The 19,739-nt window shown below is 36.4% G+C and overlaps 1 protein-coding gene across 3 annotated transcripts in view; it reads left to right on the top strand.

The window, feature by feature from the left end:
• The window catches only part of TRPC1 (transient receptor potential cation channel, subfamily C, member 1), a 93,975-nt gene that overhangs the window by 56,116 nt on the left and 18,120 nt on the right, over positions 1–19,739 (top strand). For all 3 annotated transcript variants that reach the window (XM_008582930.1, XM_008582932.1, XM_008582931.1), the window contains 2 exons: positions 4,557–4,696; positions 6,349–6,492. In XM_008582930.1, the coding sequence (XP_008581152.1) occupies positions 4,557–4,696; positions 6,349–6,492 (284 nt within the window). The remainder of the gene's footprint in view (positions 1–4,556; positions 4,697–6,348; positions 6,493–19,739) is intronic.

Here is a 19,739-nt window from a genome sequence, read left to right as displayed (position 1 = left end):
AGACAAATGAAATTGTATATCATTTATCTATAACCTATTGTTTAAAAAGTAGTAAGAATATTTTCTGTTTTGTAAGATTTAGTTTACCAAAGTCTGTATAAGAATCAAATTAAAGGTTTTATGTCTTAGCAATGAGTAAAAACTCACTGAATTCAAAGTCATGCCACTATTTAGATAGCCTAAATATTTCTGCTGTCACTGATTTTCATAATAATGGTAAAACTTTGGCTATTCCCTTTTAAATAAGATGGCCCTGTTTTCAACAACATTATATGTGTATGTGCGTGCTTTTACCCTCGCACACAATATAATTTTCTAACCATATTCTGCCTCACTAGAAGAACACCTGTGAATTAAGCCAGTAAAATACCTGGAAATGTTTTACTTTTCTCAGCACAGCTTCTGCTTTGAAACAACTAGATCTTAATTAACCTTGCCAAGGATGTCTTTTTAAGCCTATTATGTAATTAGATTACTATGAGCTTCCTTAAATATATAGATCCAAACATGCTCTAAGTGAGCATGTAGAAATAGTTTACCTGCTTGTCCAAAGTCACTCCTTGGTTCAATTTATTATTTCAAGCCATCAGTGCAGTGACTTTTTACTCACAGTGACCAATTTTTGTATATTCATTTCCTATTTCTTTTCCTTATCATTTCTGAAGAAAGTAGGGCTAAGTTGTAAAAAGCAAGATAAGAAAAAAAGAAAAAAATTTGTTGATGAATGCACAGAATATTAATGGTATCCTTTCACTTAATTTTTTGCTGTTAAACTTAATAGGACAGCTTCTGTAAAAACGTATTTTTTAAAATGTGATGTACATATGTTGCCTAAGCACAGGCAGAAACAGATATGGGCCCTGCACTCATGGAGCTTATGGTTTAATTAAGACAAAAAAAAAATAAAAAAAGAACTCCATTAACTTGAGAATCACACTGATAAATGAAAAATTGCAAATGGCTTAATAGGATAGCAAGCATATTATAGGGGCGTTTTATCTAGTTGGGGAGGTTGGAAAAGATATTTTAGGGAATTAATAAATGAGCTAAAATCTAAAGGATAAATAGGAGTCAACTAGGAGAATTGGGAGAGAAAAGTATTCTAGGTTGAGATAAAAGCACATTGAGAAGCCCATGGCAAGAGAGAGCATGGTACAGAGAAGGAACTGAGTAAAGGCTCATGCTACTGGAGCAGGGAGAATGAGGGGAGCGTGATTCAAGACGAAGCTATAGAAACACGTTGTACCAGACCGTGCATGGCCTTGTAGGCCAGGTTAAGTAATTTTGACTTTGTAAAATTACTTGGAAAACCATTGAAGTTTTTAAGTAGGCAAGTGACATGATCAGTTTTGCCATTTGAAAAGATCATCCTGGCTATAGTGTGGAGAATGGGTTGGGAGGATAGGGCTGTGTGAAGAGTAGATAGAGGGAGACCAGTAAGGAGGCTGTTGCAGTAATCCAGATGACAGCTAATGGTACCTGGCACTTAGGGTGATTGTGATAGAAAAAGAGAGAAGGGAACAGAATTGAGAGATATTTACAAGGTAATGCCAATAGATCATGAAAATACATAGTATATAAGAGGTTTGGGAAAGGTAGATAATAATCTACCAATCTAATCAGCATAGGTATTTTGGAATAGTACTAGGTTTGGCAATTTGTGGGAGGGTAGATCCTGAATGTAGTTTTAGATATATTGAATTTGGAAAACCTTCAAGGTATGCAAGAGAGATGTCAAGCAGTCAAGCAGACAATTGGATATCATAGTTTGGAGCTCAAGAGGAAGTTTAACCTTGAGTCAGAAATATGTGAATATCTGCACATAGGTGGTATATGAAACTATGGGCATGGATGAGAGACTATTATATATAAGGATCTAGGATTAGACATTAATTTGAGTTCTTCAAGAAAGTATGTCCATGGAGGATTTGTTTAATATGCTTCTGTTCCATGGTTCTTAGTCCTGGTTGAGCATTATAGATACTCAGAAAGCTTTCAATTCCCATCCTTTCCCGAGTAAAAGAAAACAGTGTATGAGTTAATAAAATATTACCTGCTAGACTATTTTGTTAAACATTTTTACACAGCTTTTATCTATTTGTTTTGAGTAAAAGCTTATGCAAGTGGAATTTTTAAAATGTTTTTCCTGTCAGATCTGCAAATATTTTAAAAAAATTTTTTCTACATGAAATATGGGTACTGCATAATTAAGATGAACAGAGGTTTTGAAGAATGGTTCATGTGTTTCCCAGGAGAATTCTTCGGCCTACTGGTAAGCCAGAGAATGATTCTGATTGGCTTAATTTGATCTCCACCCATGTGTTATGCTGCAGCTCCCTATTCTTGTGTTACTTTACATTCTACTTAAAATTGTCTTAATGAAAAAATGTTCTATAAAACTATGCTGTGTGATACTCCTAGAAATATATAACTTCTAGCCATAAAATGGGAAGATTTTTTTTGTTCCCTTGGTTTGTTTTTTATTTGTGTATATTTATTCATTTAGCAAAATTTTTTGAGCACCCTCTGTATATCAGGCACTATTCAGGACATTTGAGACATTGGTTAATAAAACAAAGATTCTTACCTTTGAAGAGCTTAACCAAAGTGGGGGAAGATGGTCAATTGGGTTTGCAATTTTAAATAGGGTGGTCAGGGAAGGTGATGAGCAAAGACAGGAAAAAGTAAAGGAGTTAGTCAAATGGATATCTAGGTGAGAAGCTTTCAGCCAGATGGAAGAGCCAAAGTAAAATCCCTAAGGCAGGAGTCATGTGTGTTCAAAGATCAGGAAGGAAGCAAGGAGGCCAATGTGACTAGAGCAATAGAAGGAAAGATTAGTAGGAGATGAGGTCAGATAGGAGGGGTAACGTAGAGCCTTGTAGGCCTTTTTAAACACTGGTTTTGATTGTGAGTAAAATGGGATTTAAGGGAAGGTGCAATCCCCCCTATGTATAATCAGCAGCAGTAGTCTTGGGTTCTCTAACATTTATACTCTCAGGATATGCAGGCCGAAGCCTGGCACCAGGTTTAGCTTTGTAGGAGGATACAAGACAAGAAACACAGTATGTCAGCATAACAGCTTCAATTATGTCTTTATTGGGGGACATTACAAAAGTCTCAGGCTGCTTCCCAGCCCCATAGTAGGCACACTGAGTTGTATGGGATAAGGCGATATGGGTGGGTGTGGGCTACCTGGCTAAGAAAGCCTTAAATTTAGCAGGAACTATATCTTATAAAGCCTAAGAGTATAGCTCCCACTATAGGCTTACTTTGAGTTAAGGGAGACACAATACAGAGAAGCCTAGGCCTTGTTTCTCAACATGTGTTTATACAGTCCTCGCTATGTATAAGAGTACTTCAAAAAGTTCATGGGAAAATAGAATTAAAAGACAATATGAAACTTTCCATGAACTTTTTGAAGTACCCTTGTATGCTTTCAGTGTCTGTGAGTCCCACTAACAGTTCTTCCTGTCTAGATGCAGTTTCCCAGTCAGTGGTGGTTTTTTAAAAAAATGTTGAACACAGCTGACCTTCCATATTTTTCATAACATAGTATGCTTCCAAGCAAACCACCTCAGTAGAAGTTAACCTGAGGTTAAGCTCCTATGGAGAAAGAGTTTGGACCTGTTATTAATCTTTTCTCCTTTGGGAGCTACTAGAAAGGTTTTGAGGAGTGAAGTTAAAAAGATCATTCTGGTTGCTGCATTGAGAATAGATTTTAGGGTGATCAAGGTAGAAGCATGAAGACCGAGTAGCTCTTTCAGTAATCGAGGCAAGAGAGGATAGTAGCTTGAAGTTGAAGTAGTTTTGAGAAGGGTTAGATCCCAAATATATTTTGAAAGTAGAGCCAAACAGGATTTGCTTTTGCATTGAATGAGGAGTTTAAAAGAAATATAGGAATAAAGGGTGATTTGAGGACATTCGGATTGAGCAACTAGAAGGATGGAGTTGCCATCAGCCAAGATGGGGAAGTCTGCAAGCTCAGTGAATTTGTGAGCAGAGATTAGGAGTTCAGTTTTGAAATGTTAAGACATCCAATTGGAGATGTAGAGTAGCCAAGTGCCTGTAAATTGAATTTAGGAGAGAGACTTGGAGATATAAATTATTGTATTAATATAGGTTGAGTTGAAGTATATAAATTTGAGAGTCTTTGCCATATTGATAGTATTTAAAGCTATTAGATTGGATGAGATCACTAAAATAGTGAGTGTAAATAGAGAAAAGAAAAGGATCAGGGACTGAGCCCTTGGAGGGGTGTGTGTGTGTTTAGCATCAGTTTGTTTTCTTATGCTTGTTTCACATCACTTAAAATCTCTCTCTGGCAAAGATGAAATTTAAGGTTCTTTTCTTAAAGTCATATGAAACTTAGGGTTAATTTCTTTCAAATTTTAAGAACTTTTAATGAAAAAGTTTTTGTTTTTGTTTTTGTTTTTTCTTTTGAATAAGGCTATAGCTGGCCCTAGGGTTATTTATTTAATACTTTGACTCTTAAAGTTTTATTTAGTTTATTATTGAGTTAAGAAAGTGTTATCTGACTTTGTTCTTCCTTTTTTTAGGGATGATTTGGTCAGACATTAAAAGACTCTGGTATGAAGGGTTGGAAGACTTTTTAGAGGAATCTCGTAATCAACTCAGTTTTGTTATGAATTCCCTTTATTTGGCAACCTTTGCCCTCAAAGTGGTTGCTCACAATAAGGTGACTATTTACTATATCAATTGAAGGCAGAAATGAAGTTCATTTCAATAAAACCTAAGATATTTAGCTATGTTACTCAGAGTTACACTGGGCCAAATCTGTGTCTGATGTGTTTTCATTTTAAACCTAGCTGTGTGCACGTAGTTTCCTGCCTTTTCAGTAGTTTGAAGGATGTTACTTACCTTTACATGATGGTTACCAGTTATATGACAGACACCATGGTTGATATTTGATATACTTTATCTCATTTGATCCTCACAGGGAGTCTATGAGGCAGAGGTTCTTATCTTCATTTTGCAAATAAGAAAAATGAAACTTACAGATATTAAATAACTTGTCCAAGACTACACAGTAAGAAACCAAGACTGTATTTAAATCCAGATCTGTCTAGGGGTTTTCTTTCTACTATATGCCAATTCCTTATACTTGAACTAGGTTCATTTAATTCATTAACCTGTGTATACTTAAAATGAGAACGTAAAGTAACTTAAAATGATTACTGTTAGATATCATTATATCTGCCAGAAAAAGAGTTTATCTGAATGGAATTTATTATATAGTATTTTATACATTTCAGATCATGATTATTATCTTTCACAGCTTAACAAGTGATTATGAATATAATTATCTTTCTGATGACTATGTATTTTTATTTAGAATATGACAAAACTCTAGCTTATAGATGTCTTATAATTTTACTTTCATCAAGATTTACGCCCCCCCAAGCCCAGAAAGGATAATATATTTATGTTAACTATCTTTGTTTAAATCCTGAGTTTAGAATTATTCTGAAGTGTCACATTCAAGGAGCTAAAATATACAATATTCTCTGGTTTTTGACTAATTTATAGATTATAAAAAAAGCAAATTGATTATCTTTATCATCTTACTTTATTAAAAAATTCTATGTTTTAATTGATCATAGTATAGAGCATGTTTGTTAGGTATGTTCAATGACCAGAGTGTGAAATTACCAAGAAAATTAAACTTGGTCATACATAGATGAAGGGTTTGATAAAGAGATTGAGAGGCATTCCTTTTTCAGACTGATCTCTTTAGCTCTAGAATTGGGGTACCTGCATAATATATTATTCAAATAAGGACATTTTGAGAGTGAAAGCGGGCTCTACTGATAATTATGCCAGGACAACTGGTATACAGTCTCAGACTGTCCCAGGCAGTTGGGACATGTGACTGCTCTATGTCTAGGTACAATAATGCACTTAAAAAAAAAGTATTTAAAAAGGAAAAAAGAACGTCTGTGGTTCATTCTAGAATTCTGAGTCAAAGAACTAGGTTAACTTAATATTATAGCTAATTAGTTGACAGCACATACTTAGAGTTTATGTTGTGGGATTTAAGAAAACTAGCCAGCATTTTATTCATAAAACATTTAAATTAAGCAATTTTTTTATAAGATAAGAATTTCTGGAAAAACCTCTTCATATAGAGTAAACAGTATTGCCTCACAGAGAAATCTTTCATTTAGTTAAAACATTATTTCTGTTAAAAAAAAGAACTCTAAATGGAGATCCCCCATAAGGAGACATAATTAAAATAGCTTTGTTTCAATAGTCAGAATATTTGTTCATATTTTCCTAAATTGAGAGAGCTTTTTACCTTTCTAACTTTATTTCTCTTTCTAACTTTAGTTTCACGATTTTGCTGATCGGAAGGACTGGGATGCATTCCATCCTACGCTGGTGGCAGAAGGGCTTTTTGCATTTGCAAATGTTCTGAGTTATCTTCGTCTTTTTTTTATGTATACAACCAGCTCTATCCTGGGCCCATTACAGGTAAATAATTGAAATTTCTTAAAGAACATTTGTTAGATATCATTATTACCTCTTTCTGCTTGTCCACTGGAATACTGTTCTCTCAGAATGTTAATGCTAAACTTTGTTTTTCAAAATAATTAGCAATTAGAAGGACACAACATGTTTATCTACTTTGCTTCTGGCTCAATGATTGTAATCCTTTGCTTTCAGGTATTCAGACTTTATTATTAACCTGTGGTTCATTGGATTCTTTGCCCGACTCCATTGACATAGATGTTTTTAAAATATAGGTATACTTCAGATAATAGAGTAACATAAAAATATGCTTTTTAACTAAATGAATCTCACATTTAAAGTTTTTAGTGTTTCAGGTTATAAGTATATGTGAGGTCCTTTGCAAACAGAAGTAATCATACTTGAAGATTTTGGAAATATATAAGCTATATTTTTACTCTTTCATTTTTGTTTAATAAATATTAAATATAATAAATTAGAAAATAACAAATTCAGAGCTAAAAAACTCATAGAGATTATGTAGTCCAGTTTATACTTATAGTAGTTTATAGTTAAAGAAATTAAACTTTTGAGATGGTATGTGATTTGTCCAAAGTAGTATGATTATTACATGTGAAAGTCAAAAACTAAATTCTAAGTCTCTTTATACCAAAGAAAGGATTCACAATTGGTTGAATTTACCCCCACAGAGTTTAGTAATTAATTGTTTTTAGAAGATGGGATCAACTCTACTAGTTCTAAATAATACTTTATCTTATAATTCTGAAAATCTGAACAGTATTCATTTTTCCTTGATAAGTCAGAATTTACTAACAATTTAGATTTTCTTTTATATTTTTAAAGGAGATATTTGTGAAGGGTGGGAAAGTGCAGTGAGTGCCTGGCAGAATTCTGGGTTTAGGAGACAGATATGAGAGTCCAAAGAGATCAAAAGGCTAGAGTTTTCAGGAAAGGAAACTGGAGAGGAGAGAGAGAGAGAGAGAGAACACAGAGAGAAAAATCTGGATATCTGCAAATGGTTTCCCTTGAGTATTCGGCAGAGTACCAATCAGCATATGCGTGTGAGGACACTACCAGGGTACGGAAAGAACCATCTGACAGGATTGGCGGAAGCAATACTTAGAGCTGACACTGGGCCAGTACAGTGCCTATACAGAGCTCACACTGGGCCAGCACAGTGCCTATTCATACCAGCCATAATGGAAAACCCTATAATACACTGGTCAGTGGCTAGAGTTCTCAGAAGGGTCTTGCCTCAGTAGTGAAAGGTAATAATTTCTAGACTACACATTTCTCTGATCTCACCAAACAAATCTGAAGAGCAAGATCTGAAAGGATTAAACTGTTTCCAGGTAACTTAAATATATTCATCAAAACCTATCCAAAAGTGACACAGTTGTTAGAATTATCAGATAAGGACACTAAAACAGTTACTATAATTACATTACATATGTTCAAAAAGTTAAATAGAGACATGGAAGATGTCTTTTAAAAAGACCCAAATCAAACTTATAAAGATGAAAACTTCAATGGGTGACATAAAACACACATTAGATATATTGAACTTGAAAAGATAACAATAGGGGCTGGCCAGTTAACTCAGTTAGAGTGTGGTGTTGGTAACACCAAGGTCAAATGTTCGGATCCTTGCACTGGCCAGCCACCCCCCCCTCAAAAAAAAAAAAAAAAGATAGCAATAAAAACTATCCAAAATAAAACAGAGACAAAGATTTTTGAAAATGAAGAGAGCATCAGTGAACTTTGGGATAACTTTAGGTTGGGTAATACACATCTAATTGGCATCCCTGAAGGAGAGGAGAGACATAATCTTTTTGAAGAAATAGTAGCTGAAAATTTCTAAATTTGAGGAAAACTATAAATCCACAGACTCAAAAAGTTTAATGAATCCCAAACACAAGAAACATGAAGAAAATCGCCCCAAGACAAATCATATTAAAATTGATCAAAATCAGTAAAGAGAAAATCTTCAAAGCAGATAGAGAGTAACAGCCATTACATACACAGGAAAAAAAAAGATAAAGATGACAACAGATTACTTGTCAGAAAAAATGCAAGGCTCTTGCTCACTCTGCTCTCTCTGCTTCCACCGTCTCGCAATGTGAGACCCCTGGGTCTCTGTCACCACCACCAGATGGACTTTGGACTTCCCAGCCTCAGAAACTAGAGGCCAAGAGGGCTGCCAGGCCCATGCTCTCTGAGGCACCCATGCCAGAGCAGGCCGGCACCACCACAGGAGCCCCTCAGCCCAGGCCAGTGTGTGCCGCCCAGAGAGGGCCCCCAGAGAAGCCTGGAGAGCTGCCGGGCCCATGTGCCCCAAGGCACCTGTGCTGGAGCATGTAGGGGCACCACGGGATCCCCAGCCCAGGCCTGTGCACACTGCCCAGAGAGGCTCTAAAGCCACCAGGCCCACAGGGCCCCAAGGCACCCACATCGGAACAGGTAGGTGCCGCTGCAGGACTCCCAGCCCAGGCCAGTCCCCGCGGCCCAGAGAGGCCCAAGCCTCCTACCCGTAGGCACTGAGACAGCCATGCCAAATTGGCAGTCCTGGCAGGATCCTAGCCAGTCATTAGGGTCAAAGGAGTGGACCATGAAATCCCCTGCTACCATGACTAAGCACCAAAGGAAAGACACCAGAAATATGAAAAATCAAGAAAGTACACCACCAAAGAGTAATAGTAACTCTCAAGCTCTAGATCCTGTAGAACAGGAAGTCCATGAAAGGACTGACCAGGAATCTCAAGTGATAATTCTAAGGAAATTAAATGAGATACAAGAAAACTCAGTTAGACAACACAATGAAATGAGAAAAAGTATACAGGACCTGAAAGAAGAAATGTACAAAGAAATCAATGCCCTGAGAAAGAATGTAGCAGAACTTGGGGAGCTGAAGAATTCATTCAGTGAAATAAAAAACACAACAGAGAGTTTAACCAGCAGGCTAGAACAAGCAGAAGAGAGACTTTCTGACCTTGAAGATGGGCTGTTTGAAATGACAGAGACAGACAAAAAAGAAAAAAGAACGAAAAACATTGAAGAAAATCTAAGAGAGATAACAGACAACCATAAGTGCTCAAATGTCCGAATCATGGGTATTCCAGAAGGAGAGGAAAAAAGAAATGGCATTGAAAATATATTCAATGAAATAATGACAGAAAACTTCCCAGGTATAGGGAAAGACACAAATCTTCAGATTCAGGAGGCTTAAATATCCCCAAACGTATTAAACCCAGCAAGGTCCTCTCCAAGACACATTATAGTCAAATTGGCAAAACTCAAAGACAAAGAGAGAATCTTAAAAGCTGCAAGAGAGAAGCATCAAGTCATCTAAAGGGAGCCCCAATGAGACTAACATCAGACTATTCATCACAAACCCTAAAAGCTAGAAAAGAATGGGATGATATATTCAAAATACTAAAAGACAAAGATTGCCAGCAAATAATACTTTACCCAGCAAGGCTGTGCTTCCGAAATGAAGGACAAATAGTATATTTCTCAGACAAACAAGAACTGTGGGAGTTAACTACCACATGGACAGCCTTACAAGAAATTCTCAAGGAGTACTGGGATTGGTACCTAAAAAACAACCACCACTGCCATAAATACTCAAGAAAAAACAAAATCCATTAGTAAAATTAAAATGCTAACAATAAAGAGAAAAAAAAGTTTATCTACCCACCCAGGAAACCAACAAACAGAGAAGACAAACAGCAAATCAGAAAGAAAAGGACAAAAGATACTTAAGACATCCAAACAAAAATCAATAAAATGTAGGAGCAAATCAACAGTTTTCAATAATAACTCTTAATGTAAAAGGATTAAATTCCCCACTCAAAAGACACAGACTAACTGACTGGGTTAAAAAGGTGGACCCAACTATATGCTGCCTTCAAGAGACTCACCTGACCTGTAAAGACACACATAGACTAAGAGAGAAAGATATACCATGCAAATAGAAATTAAAAACGAGCTGCAGTAGCTATTCTTATATCAGATAAAATAGACTTTAAACCAAAAACAATAAAAAGAGATAGAGAAGGCCACTATATGATGATAAAAGGATTTACCCATCAAGAAGACCTAACGATCATAAATATATACACACTCAACATTGGAGCAGCCACATTTATAAAGCAAACACTATTAGACCTAAAGAATGAGATAGATGCTAGTACCATAGTAGCAGGGGACCTGAACACCCCACTCTCAATATTGGACAGGTCATCTAGGCAAAGAATCAGCAGAGAAACACAAAATCTAAACAACTCTTTAGGCCAATTGGACTTGGCAGATATCTCCAGAACATTCCATCCAACAACCTCAGAATATTCATTCTTCTTATCAGCACATGGAATATTCTCCAGGATAGATCACACGTTAGGTCACAAATCAAGTCTCAACGAATTCAAAAAAATTGGAATTATCCCATGTATTTTTTCAGATCACAATGGATTGAAATTAGAAATCAATAAAAAATGAAACTCTGGAAACTATATAAACACATGGAAATTAAACAGCATTCTACTTAATGACATATGGGTCCAGGAAGAAATTAAACAGGAAATCAAAAAAATTATTGAAACTAATGAAAATAATGATACATCATACCAAAACCTGTGGGATACTACAAAAGCAGTACCAAGGGGGAAATTTATCACATTAAATGCTTACTTCAGAAGAATGGAAAGATGGCAAGTGAACAACCTAACACTTCACCTCAAAGAACTAGAAAAACAAGAACAATCAAACCCAAAGTTAGCAGATGGAAAGAAATCACTAAGATCAGAGCAGAACTTAATGAAATAGAAAATGAAAAAACAATATAAAAGATCAATGAATCAAAAAGTTGGTTTTTTGAAAAGATAAATAAAATTGACAAACCATTAGCATGGCTAACTAAAAAGAGAAGAGAGAAGACCCAAATAAAAATTAGAAATGAGTGGGGCCGGCCCGGTGGCGCACTCGGTAGAGTGCGGCACTTGGGAGTGCGGCGGCGCTCCCGCCAAGGGTTCGGATCCCATATAGAGACCGGTCCGCTCACTGGTTGAGCGTGGTGCGGGCGTGCCACCGAGGGTTGCGGGCGTGACACCGAGGGTTGCGATCCCGTTACCGGTCACGAAAAAAGACAAAAAGGAAAAAAAAAATTAGAAACGAGAAAGGTGATATTACAACTGATACCTCTGAAATACAAGGAATTATTAGAGACTACTATAAACAACTATATGCCAACAAATTTGAAAATCTGGAGGAAATGGATAAATTTCTGGACACACACAAACTACCAAAACTGAGCCAAGACGATGTAGAAAATCTGAACAGACCAATAACAATAAAGGAGATTGAAGCTGTTACCAGAAGGCTCCCAACAAAGAAAAGCCCAGGACCAGATGGGTTCACCTCAGAATTCTACCAAACCTTCAAAGAGGAATTGACACCAATTCTCTACAAACTATTCCAAAAGATTGAAACAGAGTCCATTCTCCCAAACTCATTCTATGAAGCAAATATCACCCTGATACCAAAACTAGTCAAAGATCCAACAAAAAAAGAAAACTACAGGCCGATATCCTTGATGAATATAGATGCAAAAATCCTCAATAAAATACTAGCTGACAGAATACAGCAACACATATGCAAAATTATACACCATGATCAAGTGGGATTCATCCCAGGGATGCAAGGTTGGTTCAAGATATGCAAATCAATAAATGTGATATACCACATCAATAAAATCAAAGACAAAGACCATATGATCATTCTATAGATGTTGAAAAAGCATTTGATGAAATTCAACATTTGTTCCTGATAAAGACTCTCTACAAGTTAGGTATAGATGGAAAGTATCTCAATAAAATTTAAGCCATACATGATAAGCCCACTGCCAATATCATCCTGAATGAGGAAAAGCTGAAAGCTTCTCCCTTAAGAACAGGAACTAGGCAAGGATGCCCACTCTCAACACTCCTATTCAACATAATGTTGGAAGTACTAGCCAGAGCAATGAGAGAAGAGAAGGAAATAAAGGTCATCCAGATTGGAAAAGAGGAAGTCAAACTGTACCTGTTGCAGATGACATGATCCTCTATATTGAACAGCCTAAAGCCTCTACAAAAAAACTCTTGGAGTTGATAAATGATTTCAATAAAGTTGCAGGATACAAAATAAATTCACACAAATTCTTCCAGGGCATTGAAGAGGAGGTAATACTTCCAGTGTATTCTATGTGGCTAGCATTAACTTGATAAAACTAAAGCAAAAAAAAAAAAAAAAATTTACAAAAAAAGAAGCTGTAGACCAATATTTCTCATGAAAATATTTGCAAAAATTCTGCACAAAATTGTAGCAAATCAAATCCAACACTACAAAAAAGGAAAATACATAATGACCAAGGGAAGTATAACTCAGGAATACAAAGTTGGCTTAACATTAGAAAATCAACTAGTGTAATTCATTACATTAATAAATTTAAAAAGAAAAACTTTATGATCATCACACTAGATAAAGCATTTTTTTTTAACTACAATATTCAGTCTTGATAGTTCTCAGCAATCTGTGAATATGAAGGAACTTGGTAATGGGCACCAAAAACACCTAGAGTTAGCATCATAGTTAATGGTGAGAGACTTGAATGCCTTTCTCCTAAGACCAGGAAGAAGACAAGGATGTTTGCTCTCACCACTTCAACATTGTTCTGGAGATTCTAGCTGCTACAATAAGATAAGACTATATGTAAAAGGCATCCAGATTGGCAAGGAAGAAGCCGAACTGTCTTTATTTTTAGACTACATGATCACCCATATAGAAAATCTGATGAAATCTATTAAAAAGTTACTAGAATAAGTGACATTAAAAAGGTTGTGGGATACTAGATCATTATACAAAAATCAAATGTATTTCTGTGTACTAACAATGAAGTCAGAAATTGAAATTTAAAATAAAATGCACTGTTTACAATAGCATCAGAAAAGATGAAATACTTTGGGATAAATCTGATAAAAGATATGAAAGACCTATATGCTTAAAATTACAAAATGTTGCTGAGAGAAATTAAAGACCTGAATAAGTGGGGATATACTTTGCTGTGAATTGGAAGACTCAGTGTAGTTAGTATGTCAGTTTTACCCAAATTAATTTGTAATTGTAACATAATTTCAATAAAAATTTTAGCAGACTCTTGTAGAAATTAAGAAGCTGATTATAAAATTCATATGGAAATACAGAGGATTCATACAAGCCAAAATAACTTTTAAAAAAGTAGAACAAAGTAGGAGGAATAACACTATCTGATTTTAAGACTTACTGTAAAGATATAATAATCAAGACTGTGTAGTATTTGTCTCAAGACAGATAAATAGATCAATGGAACAGAGCAGAGAATTCAGATATAGACCTACACATATTTGGACAATAGATTTTAAACAAAGGTGCAAAGGCAATTTAGTGGGGAAAAGATAGTCTTTCAACAAATACTGCTGGAAAAATTGGATACCCATATGCAGAAAAAAACATTGATCCAAACCTTATACCATATACAAGAATTAACTCAAAATGGCTTATGGACCTAAATGTCAAGCCCACACCTATAAAACTGCTATAAGAAAGCATAGGAAAAATTGGATTAGGCAAATATTTTATAGATACAATACCGAAAGCACAATCCATAAAAGAAAAAGTTGATACATTATGCTTCATCAAAATTAGAGGGCTGGCCAGTTAGCTTGGTTGCTTAGAGTGCAGCCTTGTAACACCTCACATTCAACATCCCTTCTTGATTAAGGCTCTCAGTAAATTAGGTATAGAAGGAAATTATCTCAATACAATAAAAACCATTCATGACGAACCAGTCACCAGTATCATTCTGAATGGGGATGAACAGGAACAAGACAAGGATTCCCACTCTCACCACTCCTATTTAACATAATGTTGGAAGTACTAGCCAGAGCAATCAGGTAAGAGAAAGATATAAAGAGCATCCAAATTGGAGAAGATGAAGTCAAACTGTCCTTGTTTGCTGATGACATGATTTTATATATAGAAAAACATATAGACTCTACCAAAAAACTCTTACAGCTGATTAACAATTTCAAAACCCAAAAATCAATAGCATTTTTATACTCCAATAACAAACTAGCAAAAAATGAAATCAAGAAATTAATCCCATTGACAATAGTCACCAAAAAAATAAAATACCTAGGTATTGATTTAACCAAGGAAGTAAAAGATATCTACACAGAGAACTGCAAAATACTACTGAAAGAAGTAAACAGGACACAAAAAGGTGGAAAGACATACCATGCTCTTGGATGGGAAGAATTAACATCATGAAAATGACCGTTCTACACAAAGCAATCTACAGATTCAGTGCAATTCCCATCAAAATACCAAAGACATTCTTCACAGAAATAGGAAAAAAAAAAAAAAAATCCAAACATTCATATGGAACAACAGACCATGAATAGCCAAAGCAATCCTGAGAAAAAAAACTAATGCTGGAGTCATAACACTACCTGACTTCAAATTACTTATAAAGCTACTGTAACCAAAGTGGTATAGTACTGGCATAAAAACAGACATTTGAATCAATGAAACAGAATAGAAAACCCAGGAATCAACCCAAATCCTTACAGCCAACTGATCTTTGACAAAGGCAGCTAGAACATAACATGAGGAAAAGACTGCCTCTTCAATAAATGGTGCTGGCAAAATTGGACATCCATGTGCAGAAAAATGAAACTGGACCTGTACCTCTCACCATATACCAAAATCACCTCAAAATAGAGTGAAGCCTTAAATATAAGTCCTGAAACCATAAAATTACTAAAGGAAAATATAGAAGAAACACTCCAGATAACAGGACTGGGCAAAGACTTTATGAATAAGAACCCAAAGCACAAACAACAAAGGAAAAAATAAATAAGTGGGATTATATCAAACTAAAAAGCTTCTGCACAGCAAAGGAAATAATCAACAGAGTGGAAAGACAACATACAGAATGGGAGAAAATATTTGCAAACTGTACATCTAACAAGGGATTAATATCTAGAATATACAAAGAACTCAAACAATGATACATCAAAAAAACAAATAATCCAATCAAAAAATGGGCAAAGAAGATGAATAGACACTTTTCAAAGGAAGACATACAAATGGCCAACAGGTACATGAAAAAATGCTCAGCATCACGAGTAATCAGAGAAATGCAAGTCAAAACTACATTGAGATATCATCTCACCCCAGTTAGACTGGCCATTATTAAAAAGACTGAGAATAACAAATGCTGACAAGGATGTGGGGAAAGGGGAACTCTTCTACACTGTTGGTGGGACTGTAAATTAGCTCAGCCATTATGGAAAACAGTATGGGAGTTTCTCATACAACTAAAGGTAGAACTACAATATGATCCTGCAATCCCACTACTTGGTATATACCCAAAGGAATGGAAATCATCATGTTGAAGGAATATCTGCACTCCCATGTTCACTGCAGCTCTATTTAAAATAGCCAAAATATGGAACCAACCTAAATGTCCATCGACAGATGACTGCATAAGGAAAATGTGGTATATATACACAATGGAATACTACTTGCACATAAAAAGAATGAAATTCTGAAATTCTGCCTTTCACAGCAACGTGGATGAGCATGGAGAAAATTATGTTAAGTGAAATAAGCCAGGCACAGAAAGAGGAGTTGAAGATATTTTTAACCACACTTCATTGATAAATAAAATCCCTAAAAATTTGGAGCAAGTTAATGATGAATCGAAACTAAAATTCTCTGTTGTTTTCATTATGCATCCCAATTATTTCATTTACATGCATTTCTTAAAATTAATGCTGATTACCATCTTCTGACATATTTCATGAAAATCAGAAAGAAGAGAGGGCTGAATGGACAAAATTTTATTATTAGAAAAAAATTAATAAAAGTCATCTAACCAGTATTTTGAATCAATAGAGATAAATAGAGATTTAAATATGAAACAGATGAAATAAATGGGAGGGAGGGAGGGGGGTTGGGAAGTGATTGGTTGGGCAAAGGGCATAAATAAATATCATGATTTGTAAGAATGAATATGCTAATAATAATTTAATAATTTTTTAAAAATTAGAAACTTCTCTTCAAAAGACACTTGAGAGAATGAAAGGCCATGGGAGAAAAATTTCACAAAGTATATGTCTGGTAAGGATTTAATATAATGTAATCAGTGACATAACCAGAATATAAATAGTTCTGCTGTAATGCAACATTTGTGTTCCTAAAAATCACTGCACTGTGTATATGGAATAAAAACCACAGGACTTATGGAGAAAATGGAATTTGGGATGCAACACTCTAAAACTTTTAGTGACGTAAACAAATGATAGGATTGTAATAACATTTACACATTAAATTGTCAAGAAATACTTAAATATAAAGGGGCATGAGGAAACTTTGCTGGTGAATGTTTACTATGTTGATTGTGGTGATGATTTTGTGGGTATATACATATGTTGAATCCTATCAAATTGTACACTTTAAACATATGCAGTTTGTTGTATATCAAGTGTACCTCCATGAAGCTGTTATTTTTTTTTAAATGAAGGGAAATATAAGTCAGTTTCTAACATATGAAACAAGTTTTTACTATGTATATATGTTACTTTCCTCTATAATAAATACACTTTATATAAGTAAAATTAAGCCAGTTATCAATACTTTTAAAGCAAAAACCAATCTCACAATACAAAAAACCATACAGCAAAAAATCAGAAAAACTGTGTTGACTGAACTTACAGTCCTATGTTGTAGCCACATTGTTGACTAAACTTATAGAAGAAAGTTACTTAGATTTTTTTAGTGAATTATTTGTTTGTTTTTCTTAAAACTGTTGAGTCAGGTCTTCCTGACTTTTCTTAATTTCTCCCCAAAATGAAGAACTACAGATGTGTATATAAATACTGCATAAGTAGGTATTTGTCATTTCAGCTGTTGTGTGTGTTTTTCTCCTCCATAATTTATATTGATTTTATAACCATAGGAATGATTTAAGTCAAGCCAACAACTATTTATTTTGTTCCTATTTTTTAAAAGGACCTGTAGGTGAATCATAATATATTTTAAAATTTTATGATCTAGGTAGCAAATGATTTTCTAAAAATTTTCTTTATTAAACTGTAATTTGAGTATAATAAAAATGCTATTTTAACTGTATAGTTTGATGAGTTTTCCAAATGTAAAAACTTGTGTAATCACTACCATAATCAAGATATAAAACACTTCCATCACCACAAGAAGTTTCTTGGTGCTGTTTTGATTTACTATTTACCTGCCTTTGCCCCAGGCAACTATTGATTATCTGTGTATGATTGTCTGGTATAGACTTACTGAAGGATTTAGAAATACAAGTGGAATCAATATGGTCTATGAAGCAAATCTTAGACTAAGCCTTTTAGTATATTAGCAGAAAGAATATTTCAAATGAGCAAAAAAGTAAGAGCAAAGTCTTATAGTTGGGAACAATAGAAGCCATGTTAAGAATAAATTGAGAGCTAGGTGGTTAGCTCATTTGTTTACTGCATAGTGCTGATAACACCAGAGTCCAGGGATGGATCCCTGAATGGGCCAACTACCTCCCCTGCAAAAAGAATAAATTGAAAGAAGTTCCAGTCAAGGTGGCAGAATAGATGGTCCCCAGCCTCACTCTCTCCCATAAATCAACCAACTTACAACTATTAAAAAGCAACAATAACCAAGCTGGGGCCGCTAGATCTCTGGGAAAGAGGAGGAGAGACCTATGGAGTGCATGAAGGTGGGAGAAGCCATGAAGAGAGAAAGAAAAAACTGCTCCAACTGTTTTGTGCTGTGGCCACTTTAAGGCTGGAGCTGCTGAGCATACTGATCAGTAGCTGGCAAAAAGTCACAGCTGTGCCTTTTGGATGAAGTTGCTTGGAGGTAGCAGGGGAGAAGAAGGCCTTTGTGGCCCCCAGGCCAGCAGTATCAGCAATAGGGTTCCCAGGACCAAGGAGCCACAATAACTGAAAAAAAGGAGCCACTCAGAGGCCAATGAGTCATCGCAAGGGGACAGACCATGGCCCTTCCCATGGGAAGTGTTTGGAGCACAGATGGTGGGGAAGACGGGCCCATCAGGAGAACACTGCGGCACAGCAAGGACAGCTGATCTGCCCCCTAGTCAGCACAGGACCACTCAGAAGAGACTGGTCAGGAGTATAGAATTGCATGTGGTGCAATTTAATGAAAAGTCTTAGGCCCAGAGCAGTGTTTCTATACAACCCAGGTGCACCAGATTTCACCAGATCTGGAATCAACCATTAAAACCTGAGCTGCACAAAAAGCCTTCCCTAGGGAATCAGCAGCAAAGCAGCAATTTAGCTCAACCACAGGGCTCAAGTACTGGTCCCCACAGGAAGTTCCCCCATTTTAGAAGTAAGCAGAGGACAACAAATTAGTTCCAGTGCAGAGTTTAAGTGGTAGGAACAGCAAATAATCCAACACAGAAGTGAAAGAAAAAACAAAGTACCCACAACCAGAGGCAAAGTTTGATAACTAGTAAAGGTCTCATTTCACCAAAGAACAATTATAACACCTAGAAGGACTGGAAGTCCCTTGGGCTACCAAGCCAGAAAAGGGGGATGGCCAGGAGCCTCAGTGACAACCACTGAGCTGCTGCAGAAAATGCCCTGGGCTCTCCTGAGCCAGGGCAGTGGGGGGCCAAGGGCCTCCTCCATGTCCCCGACATGCAGCCAGGTGAATGACTACCACTGAAGTGCCCTAGGAGGCGCCCTGGGCTCTCCCGAGCTGGGGCGGCAGGGGACGAGGGCTTCATCCCCACCATCTTCCCCTGTCCCCCGCATGAGCAACCAGCCCAGAGACAACCAGCAAGCCTCAGCAAGAAGGGCTGCAGTTTCCTCAGCTGGTGTGGTGGGGGGTGAGGACTATTGCCACACACCCCTGACGTCTGCACCCAGGCTGGCAATAACCAAGCCATCGCTGGAAGCCCACCAATCTCCCTTGTGGGAATGGGGGGGGTGCCACAGGCCTCAGTCCCACCCCTCCTCCTTCTTCCTCCTTCCATCCCATCTCCTTCTGCCTCTCAACTGCTCTGCACATGATAGAATGTAAAAAATAATAATTAAGGGGCCGGCCTGGTGGCGCACTGCTATAGTGCGCCGCTTGGGGAGCGCGGCTGCGCTCCCGCCGAGGGTTCGGATCCCACATACAGACCGGTTCCC

The sequence above is a fragment of the Galeopterus variegatus genome, unplaced genomic scaffold (genome assembly GCF_000696425.1).
Source record: "Galeopterus variegatus unplaced genomic scaffold, G_variegatus-3.0.2 Scaffold2769, whole genome shotgun sequence".
NCBI lineage: Eukaryota > Metazoa > Chordata > Mammalia > Dermoptera > Cynocephalidae > Galeopterus > Galeopterus variegatus.
The sequence above is the reverse complement of the archived record's forward strand: the minus strand, read 5'-3'. Positions and strand labels throughout refer to the sequence as shown.